This window comes from Oncorhynchus gorbuscha, linkage group LG12, assembly GCF_021184085.1.
Source record: "Oncorhynchus gorbuscha isolate QuinsamMale2020 ecotype Even-year linkage group LG12, OgorEven_v1.0, whole genome shotgun sequence".
Classification (NCBI taxonomy): Eukaryota; Metazoa; Chordata; class Actinopteri; order Salmoniformes; family Salmonidae; genus Oncorhynchus; species Oncorhynchus gorbuscha.
The window spans coordinates 62,483,658-62,495,447 of NC_060184.1; the positions used below are offsets into that span (position 1 = coordinate 62,483,658).

The window sequence follows — 11,790 nt, forward strand, 5'->3', positions numbered from 1 at the left end:
AAATCACAAACATGACATGGGAGGATCCTCAGGGAACATCTCTGCACCACGACCATGTAATATATATACACACACACACACACACACACACACACACACACACACACACACACACACACACACACACACACACACACACACACACACACACACACACACACACACACACACACACACACACACACACACACACACACACACACACACACACACACACACACACACACACACATCCAATGTCCTACCCATAGGGCCAAGGACCCAACGAGTTATACTGAGTGCATTTTTCCTGAAGGCATTGACATTTAATCAAACCCAAATCCCACTGTGACCATTAACATATCAGGGCTGAATGTGGGATGCTGTAAAAAGCTACAGCAGAGAAACCCAGACCAGGACATTAACATAACTCTGCCAGCATGATCTCTCTCTCCTCTCTCCACTCTCTCCTTCACCCCCCTCCTACATGGATAAGTGCTTACAAGGCAAACAGCTAAGTGTTAAGATTTTCTCAGACTCTCTCTCCCTCAACTTCACTCTCTCCCTTTCACTTCCCCTCTCTTCACTTTTTATTTTCCTCTCTCTCTTCCCCTCTCTCTCTCTCTCGCTCTCTCTATCTCCCTCTCTATCTCTCTTTAGCTCCCCCTCTCTCTCCCTTTCACTTCCCCTCTCTTCACTTTTTATTTTCCTCTCTCTCTTCCCCTCTCTCTCTCTCTCGCACTCTATATCTCCCTCTCTATCTCTCTTTAGCTCTTCCCCCCCTCTCTCTCCCTTTCACTTCCCCTCTCTTCACTTTTTATTTTCCTCTCTCTCTTCCCCTCTCTTTCTCTCTCTCTCGCTCTCTCTATCTCCCTCTCTATCTCTCTTTAGCTCTCCCCCTCTCCCTCTCTCTCTCTCGCTCTCTCTCTCCCTCCTCTCTCTCCCCCTCTCTCTCCCTTTCACTTCCCCTCTCTTTTTTTATTTTCCTCTCTCTCTTCCTCCTCTCTCTCTCTCTCTATCTCCCTCTCTATCTCTCTTTAGCTCTCCCCCTCTCTCCCTTTCACTTCCCCTCTCTTCACTTTTTATTTTCCTCTCTCTCTTCCCCTCTCTCTCTCTCTCTCTCTCTATCTCCCTCTCTATCTCTCTTTAGCTCTCCCCCTCTCTCTCCCTTTCACTTCCCCTCTCTTCACTTTTTATTTTCCTCTCTCTCTTCCCCTCTCTCTCTCTCTCGCTCTCTCTATCTCCCTCTCTATCTCTCTTTAGCTCTCTCCCCCTTTCACTTCCCCTCTCTTCACTTTTTATTTTCCTCTCTCTCTTCCCCTCTCTCTCTCTCTCTCGCTCTCTCTATCTCCCTCTCTATCTCTTCCCCCTCTCTCTCCCTTTCACTCCCCCTCTCTTCACTTTTTATTTTCCTCTCTCTCTTCCCCTCTCTCTCTCTCGCTCTTTCTCTATCTTTTTAGCTCTCCCCCTCTTCTCCCTTTCACTTCCCCTTCTTCACTTTTTATTTTCCTCTCTCTCTCCCCTCTCTCTCTCTCTCGCTCTCTCTATCTCCCTCTCTATCTCTCTTTAGCTCTCCCCCTCTCTCTCTCCCTTTCACTTCCCCTCTCTTCACTTTTTATTTTCCTCTCTCTCTTCCCCTCTCTCTCTACTTCCCTCTCTATCTCTCTTTAGCTCTTCCCCCCTCTCTCTCCCTTTCACTTCCCCTCTCTTCACTTTTTATTTTCCTCTCTCTCTTCCCCTCTCTCTCTCTCTCTCTATATCTCCCTCTCTATCTCTCTTTAGCTCTTCCCCCTCTCTCTCCCTTTCACTTCCCCTCTCTTCACTTTTTATTTTCCTCTCTCTCTTCCCCTCTCTTTCTCTCTCTCTCGCTCTCTCTATCTCCCTCTCTATCTCTTTTAGCTCTCCCCCTCTCCCTCTCTCTCTCTCGCTCTCTCTATCTCCCTCTCTATCTCTCTTTAGCTCTCCCCCTCTCTCTCCCTTTCACTTCCCCTCTCTTCACTTTTTATTTTCCTCTCTCTCTTCCCCTCTCTCTCTCTCTCGCTCTCTCTATCTCCCTCTCTATCTCTCTTTAGCTCCCCCCTCTCTCTCCCTTTCACTTCCCCTCTCTTCACTTTTTATTTTCCTCTCTCTCTTCCCCTCTCTCTCTCTCTCTCTCTCTCTCACTCTATATCTCCCTCTCTATCTCTCTTTAGCTCTTCCCCCTCTCTCTCCCTTTCACTTCCCCTCTCTTCACTTTTTATTTTCCTCTCTCTCTTCCCCTCTCTCTCTCTCTCCTCTCTCTATCTCCCTCTCTATCTCTCTTTAGCTCTCCCCCTCTCCCTCTCTCTCTCTCGCTCTCTCTATCTCCCTCTCTATCTCTCTTTAGCTCTCCCCCTCTCTCTCCCTTTCACTTCCCCTCTCTTCACTTTTTATTTTCCTCTCTCTCTTCCCTCTCTCTCTCTCTCTCTCTCTCTCTCTTTAGCTCTCCCCCTCTCTCTCCTTTCACTTCCCCTCTCTTCACTTTTTATTTTCCTCTCTCTCTTCCCTCTCTCTCTCTCTCGCTCTCTCTATCTCGCTCTCTCTCTCTCTTTAGCTCTCCCCTCTCTCTCCCTTTCACTTCCCCTCTCTTCACTTTTTATTTTCCTCTCTCTCTTCCCCTCTCTCTCTCTCTCTCTCTATCTCCCTCTCTATCTCTCTTTAGCTCCCCCTCTCTCTCTCTCTCTCTCTATCTCCCTCTCTATCTCTCTTTCGCTCTTCCCCTTCCCCCTCTCTCTCTCCCCTTTCACTTCCCCTCTATTCATTTTTTATTTTCCTCTCTCTCTTCCCCTCTCTCTCTCTCTCTCTCTCGCTCTATCTCCCTCTCTATCTCTCTTTCACTTCCCCTTTCTCCACTTTTTATTTTCCTATCTCTCTCCATTTTTCTCTTATCTTGTTTTTTGTGCTATGTTAATTATTGAGCTGTTTTGTGTTGTTGAATGCCTGCCAAAACAACACAGTGATAATGAAAGTGTGAAAAGCGACCGCAACAATCTCAATATTTCACCCAAGAATTACAGTAAAAACATTCACTTTTCCTGTTTTCACAAACGCAAGTGTACTGTTAGGCTACTGAATAAGCACAGTATGTCTAGAAATGCTTAGCAATGTAATGGATGCTGGGCTTTCTTGGAGAGCGACTGTATTAATCATCACAGGCACGGAGGGACATGCACTCCTGATGTGGAACAACTATGAAATATCGTCATGATAATGGGGTTAATAGCTGAGGAATTGCCAGATTGGAGGAACAGTTCTATTTCTCATAACTCAGCAGAACTCTGTTGGTTGTTGGACTTGACCTTGGTCAAGGACTTTCTGTTCTTGAGCTTCTGTCTTCACACATACTGTGACCCAACTTGTAACCATTCATGTATGACCAGCCCATATGGTGATTTTCCGCTAGAGACCTACATACTGCACCTACATTAAATTAAATATAATTAATATTGATGTTGCTGTTGCTGTATCGCTGCTTGCAATCACTGACCCCCACCCAAGTAGGACAACTGTTTTACACAAGGTACTGCGAATAGAGTAGGGGCAAAAAGATCAAGAAGACAAACCAACTTTGACAAGTCTGAAATTTGAGGACACCCCCCAGAGATGCAAGAAGACTATCAAATTCAAGCTGTTTGTTGGTGGAGGATCTCGCTGTGAGCCCAGCAAACATGATAAACACAACAGAAAATACAAGCATTCTGCTTTACCGCAACCCTGAAAAGCTGACACTTGACAAATAACAGTGCTCAAAGTGTCAATCATCCATGCTACAAGCCTCTGTTCCCCCCACAATTGAGGGTAGAAAATAGCTTTTTTGTAGGCTATGCATTTCAGGGGAGAAATAAATTAATTAACAAGAGCAGTAAGGGAATTGTGATGGTAGGGAAGTGGCTGGTTGAAATGTTGTTGTCCATTTATGACAGAAAATCTATTGTGTGAAACTGGCAATATTCATTTACAATGTCCTCCTCTGAGAAGAACACTCTAAACAAGCAGATATGAGATAACCATTTTCAGATTGGAAAGTGGAGAGTGGGGTGATATGGAAAAGGGTGTTTATTGACATAAAAAAGACTTGATCTTCCCTTAATCACTTTGTTTACATAACTTTCTTACATAAGCCCCCCTCCTCCTCTGCAGCTCACAATTCTAATCAACATAACCAATTCCAATTCTCTCCCTCTCTCTCTCATCTCTATTTCATCCCCTCCTATTCCCTTAGCAGTAATGTACCTCTGAAGCCTTGTAGAGAGAAGAGTAGGAGAGTTCTGGCTGGGTCTTTGTTTGGTTTGAAAGTGGGCCATTGGTATACAGCAGAGCCTTGCCAGAGAGGCGTGTGGAAGGACACTAGAAAGAGATCTGGACTTGATTATGTAAAGAGAACTTGTCTACCCAAGAAAGATATTGGTCAACTGAAAAACATACAGAATTCTGCAGCACGGGTACTGACCAAGATCAGACGGAGAGTACACATTAGATCGGTTTTAAGGTCTCTGCACTGGACGCCTGTGAGTTTAGGAAACATTTTTAGATTCTTCTATTGGTTTTCAAACCAATCCACAATTGTGCACCCCAAATACATATATGACATGGTTTTAAGTTATGTACACAGTAGGGTCCTCTGGTACTGGCCTTTTAACTATGCCAAAACCGAGAACCAACAAGCATGGAGAGGCAGTTTTTAGTTACTCTGTCCCTTGCCTCTGGAATAGCCTGACAGAGAACCTGACGGGGGCCGAAACTGTAGACATTTAAAAGAGATCTTAAAACACACCTTTTTAGCTTTACTTTTCCTTAGGGTCATTTTTTTTCTTTCAGTTTTAATTTGTCAATCTTTTGTCAATCTTATGTTTCTTGTGTAGTAAATATTTCCTTTTTTATTTTCATTGTATATTTGCTTTTTCCTGTGAAGCGCATTGTGTTGCATTCATGTCTGACATGTGCTATATAAATTCAGCTTGATTTGATGTACCTGAGCCGTCTGCTGTTGCAATGTCTAGGATTTTAGTTCCCACATTCCCACATCCAACCAACATCATGCTCGCTCTTCCTCTCTCAGGATTATAAGGATTTTAGTCATTTGACGGTAAAACATTTAAGTTTTCTTTATGGGGGTATCAGAGTTGTATCTGTGCTGTATTGTGTGAGACTATTGTTTCTCCGTAATATGTGGATGTGTGGCGGTATCTTGTAGGCATTCAATTAATTTGATATGGACTAATCCCACAGATTAGATTTGATCACAAAACCAATCTCACAGCATCTATCCACGGCCGCTTGATAATGACTGAACATGTTGCTCACACACAGGCAATCTGTAATTGTATTTCTTTATTCATTTAATGGCGGCTGCTGTTTGGTGGTGAAATGTATGGAAATGACATTCATACTCAGTCAGGTAATAACACAAATAGAAAGTATAAAGCCTGATGTTTTAGAGTGAACAGCAAGCAGTGGTGTTCATTAGCATTTTGCATCATGCTTTTGTAACGGTTCTCTTTTGGTGAAGGAGAGTCGGACCAAAATGCAGCGTGTAGATTACAATCCATGTTTAACCAACAACCGTAAACACGAATAAACACAAACACTACAAAACAATAAACGTAACAAAAACCGAAACAGCCTATACTTGTCAACTAACACAGCGACAGGAAACAAAGACACTAAGGACAATCACCCACCACAAACTCAAAGAATATGGCTGCCTAAATATGGTTCCCAATCAGAGACAACGATAAACACCTGCCTCTGATTGAGAACCACTCCAGACAGCCATAGACTTTGCTAGATACCCCACTAAGCTACAATCCCAATACCAACACCAAAACCCCAAGACAAAACACACCACAATACAAAAACCCCATGCCACACCCTGGCCTGACCCAATACATGAAGATAAACACAAAATACTTCAACCAGGGCATGACAGCTTTGTGATAGCTTATGGTAAAGGATCACAGAGGAGCAGAATTTGGCTGATTTGTTTCAGTCTCAAGCTGTCTAGAATGTTTTAGCAAACACCCTCTTAGGATGAACAATAAGTCAGCTGCATAGTATGGAAATAGTGATTGTATGATTGCTCTGTAATGTACAGCAGGTTGACATGTGTGGGTGTCATTATTTTATTGAATCCTTTTTTTATTAACCAAAGTATTTCTTATATGTAATTAAATAAACCTGAAATTCATATCCCAAATATACACAGATTAACATAGACACACATTTAGCACCTTTCGGAAAGTGTATGGGTCATCAGCTAGTCTCGTGGTTAGCGTGTTGGACTAGTAACTGGAAGGTTGCAAGATCAAATCTGAGCTGACAAGATGAAAATCTATCATTCTGCCCCTGAACAAGGCAGTTAACCCACTGTTCCTAGTCTGTCATTGAAAAGAAGACTTTGTTCTTAATTAACTGACTTGCCTAGTTAAATAAAGGTTTTTAAAAATCACACTGCTCTTTTCCCACATTTTGTTGTCTTACAGCTTGAATTGAAAAAGGATTACATGTAGATGTTGTGTCACTAGCTTACATTTAGACATTTTGACAAAAAATAAAAAATAAAAAGATGAAATGTCCGGTCAATAAATTGTCAACCCCTTTGTTATGGCAAGTCTAAATAAGTTAATGAGTTCAAATTGGCTTAACAAGTCACATAATAAGTTGCATGGATCCACACTGTGTGCAGTAATAGTGTTTAAAATGACTACCTCATCTCTGTACGCCACACATACAATTACCTGTAAGGTCCCTCAGTCGAGCAGTGAATTTCAAACACGGATTTAACGACAAAGACCAGAGAGGTTATCCAATGCTTTGCAAAGAAGGACACCTATTGGTGGATGCGTAAAATATTTCAAAAGCAGATATTGAATATCTCTTTGAGCATGCTGAAGTTATCAATTACACTTTGTATGGTGTATCAATACACCGAGTCACTACAAAGATACAGGCGTCCTTCCTAACTCAGTAGCCGGAGAGGAAGGAAACCGCTCAGGGATTTCACCATGAGGCCGATGGTGACTTTGAAAAAGTTACAGAGTTTAATGGAAGTGATAGAAAACTGAGGATGGATAACAAAATTGTAGTTACTCCACAATAGTAACATAAATGACAGAGTGAAAAGAAGAAAGCTGGTACAGAATCAAAAACACGTGGTAAAGAAATGAACTTTACAAAGCCTAATTGTCACGTTCTGACCTTAGTTCCTTTGTTTTGTCTTTGTTTTAGTATGGTCAGGGAATGAGTTGGGGTGGGCAGTCTATGTTTGTTTTTCTATGTTGGTTTTTGAGTTTGGCCTGGTATGGTTCTCAATCAGAGGCAGGTGTCGTTAGTTGTCTCTGATTGAGAATCATACTTAGGTAGCCTTTTTCCACCTGTGTTTCATGGGTGTTTATTTCCTGTTTAGTGTTTTTTCATTCACCTTACGGGACTGTTCGTTTGTCTTTCACTTTGTTATTTTGTATTTTTATAGTGTTCAGTTTATTTTATAAAAAATATGAATATGAACTCTTACCACAAATATGAACTCGTACCACGCTGCGCTTTGGTCCTCACCTTCCTCCACCAATGACAACCGTTACACTAATGACACATCACTGAGTCCCACTCTTCATATTTTCGAGCATGGTGGTGGCTGCATGATTTTATGGGTATGCTCGTCACCGGCAAGAACTACAGAGTTTTTTCAGGATAAAAATAAATGGAATAGAGCTAAGCACAGGCAAAATTCTATGCTTTCAAACAGACACTGGGAGACAAATTCACCATTCAGCAGGACAATAATCTAAAACACAAGGCCAAATATACACTGGAGTAGCTTACTAAGACAACATTGAATGTTCCTGGGTGGTCTGTTTACAGTTTTTACTTCAATTTGATTGAAAATCTATGGCAAGACTTGAAAATGGTTGTGTAGCAGTAATCAACAACCATCTTGACAGAGCTTGAAGAATTGAAAAATAATAATGTACAAATATTGTACAATCCAGGAGAGCAAAGCTCTTAGAGACTTACCCAGAAAGACTCACAGCTATTTTCGCTTCCAAAGGTGATTCTAATATGTATCAACTCAGGGGGTTGAATACTTATCTAATCAAGTTATTGTATATTAGTGTTTTATTTTTCAGAATCTTTTACAAATGTTAACATTTTTCTTTGACTTTGACATTACAGAGCATTTTGTGTAGACAGTTGACAAAAAATAGCCAATTAAATACATTTTAATCTCACCATGTAACAATGTGGAAAAATTCCAGGGGTGTGAATACTTTCTGATGGCACTGTATGTAACTCTATCAGTGGCGGTCAGTGCTGTTTATGATGAGAGAGGACAATTTCTCTCCGGCGCCTAGAGTGTTTCCCTCCAGCCGCAGGATGCCAACTACAGGGACGATCCTGGGGATCCGCAGTGGACCGGCCGCTAAGGTGCAGAAACCTGAGGAACCGGCTGAGGACTGAGCCTGAAGAGCCGGCTGAGACCTCCCCGGTTGCCTCGGCTGAGGCACAGGAACCTGTTCACCCAGCTTCGGCATGGGAGCCTATCGAACCCGCTGAGGCATAGGAGAGTACAAACCGGCTAAGGCCTCCCAGGTAGCTCCGGCTCCAACACCTGGACCCAACATCACCCTCAAAACAAAAGCAAACAAAAAACACTCCCTGAAACAGGAACAATGATGACTGGGGAAGAAACTAAAGGGAGTGACATACAGTGGCTTCCGGAAAGTATTCACCCCCCTTGGCATTTTTCCTATTTTGTTGCGTTACAACCTGGAATTAAAATTGATTTTTGGGGGGTTTGTATCATTTGATTTACACAGCATGCCTACCACTTTGAAGATGCAAAATATATTTTACCGTGAAACAAACAAGAAATAAGACAAAAAAACGGAAAACTTGAGCGTGCATAACTATTCACCCCCCCAAAGTCAATACTGTGTAGAGCCACCTTTTACTGCAATTACAGCTGCAAGTATCTTGGGGTATGTCTCTATAAGCTTGGCACATCTAAATACTGGGATTTTTGCCCATTTTTCTAGGCAAAACTTCTCCAGCTCCTTCAAGTTGGTTGGGTTCCGCTGCTGTACAGCAATCTTTTAGTCATCACACAGATTCTCAATTGGATTGAGGACCGGGCTTTGACAAGGCCATTCCAAGACATATAAATCTTTCCCCTTAAACCACTCGGGTGTTGCTTTAGCAGTATGCTTTGGGTCATTGTCCTGCTGGAAGGTGAACCTTCGTCTCAGTCTCAAATCTCTGGAAGAGTGAAACAGGTTTCCCTCTAGAATTTCCCTGTATTTAGCGCCATCCATCATTCCTTCAATTCCGACCAGTCTCCCAGTCCTGCCGATGATGCTGCCACCACCATGCTTCACTGTGGGGATGGTGTTCTCGGGGTGATGAGAGGTGTTGGATTTGTGCCAGACATAGCATTTTCCTTGATGGCCAAAAAGCTCCATTTTAGTTTCATCTGACCAGAGTACCTTCTTCCATATGCTTGGGGAGTCTCCCACATGCCTTTTGGCAAACACCAAACGTGTTTGCTTATATTTTCTTTAAGCAATTACTTTTTTTATGGCCACTCTTCTGTGAAGCCCAACTCTGTGGTGCCATATTCTTTCCATGTTTTAACAATGGATTTAATGGTGCTCCGTGGGATGTTCAAAGTATTGGATATTTTTTTATAACCCAATCCTGATTTGTACCTCTCCACAACTTTGTCCCTGATCTGTTTTGAGAACTCCTTGGTTCATGGTGCCGCTTGCTTGGTGGTGCCTCTAGCTTAGTGGTGTTGCAGACTCTGGTGCCGTTCGGAACAGGTGTATATATACTGAGATCATGTGACACTTAGATTGCATACAGGTGGACTTTATTTCACTAATTATGTGACTTCTGAAGGTAATTGGTTGACCAGATATTATTTAGGGGCTTCATAGCAACAGGGGTGAATACATATGCACACACCACTTTTCTGTTTTTTAAAATATTTTTAAGTAATTTTTTTCATTTCACTTCACCAATTTTGCCTATTTTGTGTATGTCAGTAACATGAAATCCAAATAAAAATACATTTAAATTCCAGGTTGTAATGCAACAAAATAGGACAAACGCCAAGAGGATGAATACTTTTGCAAGGCACTGTATCAACGGCAGGTAATCAAGGAGGTGATGGAGTCCAGGTGAGTGTCATTGTGCGCCTAACGCTGGTGACAGGTGTGCGCCCTAACGAGCAGCCTGGTGACCCAGAGGCCAGAGAGGGAGCACACGTGACACAACATAGCTAATAGGACATCTTCCGGAAGTTGTCATAATTACAGTGTAAGTCTATGGAAGGGGGTGAGAACCATGATCCTCCTAGGTTTTGTACTGAAGTCAATGTATCCTGAGGAGGACGGAAGCTAGCTGTCCTCCGGCTACACCATGATGCTACCCTACAAAGTGCTGTTGAGGCTACTGTAGACCTTCATTGCAAAACAGTGTATTTTACTCAATTATTTGATGACGTGAATATATCTAGTAAAGTTTTACTTAAAAAGGATAACTTTTTAAATGTTTTACAACTTTTATTTTTGTGAAATTCACTGATGATGATGATGGTCCTTCCCTTCCTCCTCTGAGGAGTATGATTCGGGGTGGGTGGGCATCATGCATTTAGGCATTCTTTCAGGAACACCCCCCCCCCTCTCTGAGTTTTTCTGCCTGCATACTGGAGTCCTCCTCACTAGCTAGCGACAGGCGGGGGCAAAGGACACTGTCTACCGGTCATTCTCGCCTTCCACTAGCACAGCAGACGGGAGGCTAGGACAACACCATGAACTAGCTAGCTTGCTAGTTAGCGACACTGTGTGCTAGGTTGCTACTTAGCTTGCTAGTGCACAATGTCGCCCCGACTCCCGCCTGCTGTGTACCAGAGTCCTCCTTAGGACTAGCTTGCTAAGCTAGCACACAGTGTCCTTCGCTCCCGCCTGCCGAACACCTGCCCTCACCATCATTAACAGAAGTGCAGGAAAAGTGCCCGATAGGGGCGAAGGACGGGGGCGAAGGACACTGTTTATCGGTGTATGGCTAGATAGCTACCGTTGATGACTCACCCTGAATGTAATTCTGCTGCTCTATCAATCATAACCTACACTCATCTTGGAGAATAAATATCAATGTGGATGGGTAGCCAGGCAACGGTGTCATAGCAAAAGAGAGAAGACCATTGTGATTGGCCATCTGTATTAACCGTGCTACCTGCTGCCCCCCTGCCAAAGAGGTGATGGTGCCTTCCAGGAAGCGCCCCCCCCCCAACCCCCTCTCTCTCTCTTTCTCTCTCGCTCTCTCTCTCTATATACACTGAATTAAATCAGCTGACAAATGGTATCTCCCTACTCCCGTATGGAACGCGCTGCCGCGCCGAAGCCGGCTGCTGCCCGAGCGTTGAAAGCGTAGAAGATTGCCTGTGGTTCTTTACTGTTGTGGATGTCGGACTGACTCCGGCGAGGGAGAATTATTCGCAGTCGAAAGGGAGGTTACTTTTCCGCGGCAGTGGCGGAGCGCGCTGACCATGGCCTCCAACTTTAATGATATAGTGAAGCAGGGATACGTGCGGATACGGAGTAAGAAACTAGGGGTGAGTGTCACTTTGCTGAAGGAGAGGAGAGGCTTCTACGTAGTTATTTGTGGTCAGGACAGGCAGGCAGCAGTAGCCGCATCAGGAAGGCAGGCAGGGAGGCAGGGGCACTAGGAAGGCAGCTGGATTATTTAGAAAAGGTGTAATTGCAGGCAGCTGTCCTGCTTTGAGTTTTACAG

General features: G+C 43.4%; 1 protein-coding gene across 1 annotated transcript in view; it reads left to right on the forward strand.

The window, feature by feature from the left end:
• Positions 1 to 11,334: 11,334 nt before the first annotated feature.
• The window catches only part of dok6 (docking protein 6), a 94,225-nt gene continuing 93,769 nt past the window's right edge, over positions 11,335 to 11,790 (forward strand). The window contains exon 1 of the mRNA XM_046290788.1: positions 11,335 to 11,611. Within this exon, the coding sequence (XP_046146744.1) occupies positions 11,546 to 11,611 (66 nt within the window). The 5' untranslated portion in view covers positions 11,335 to 11,545. The remainder of the gene's footprint in view (positions 11,612 to 11,790) is intronic.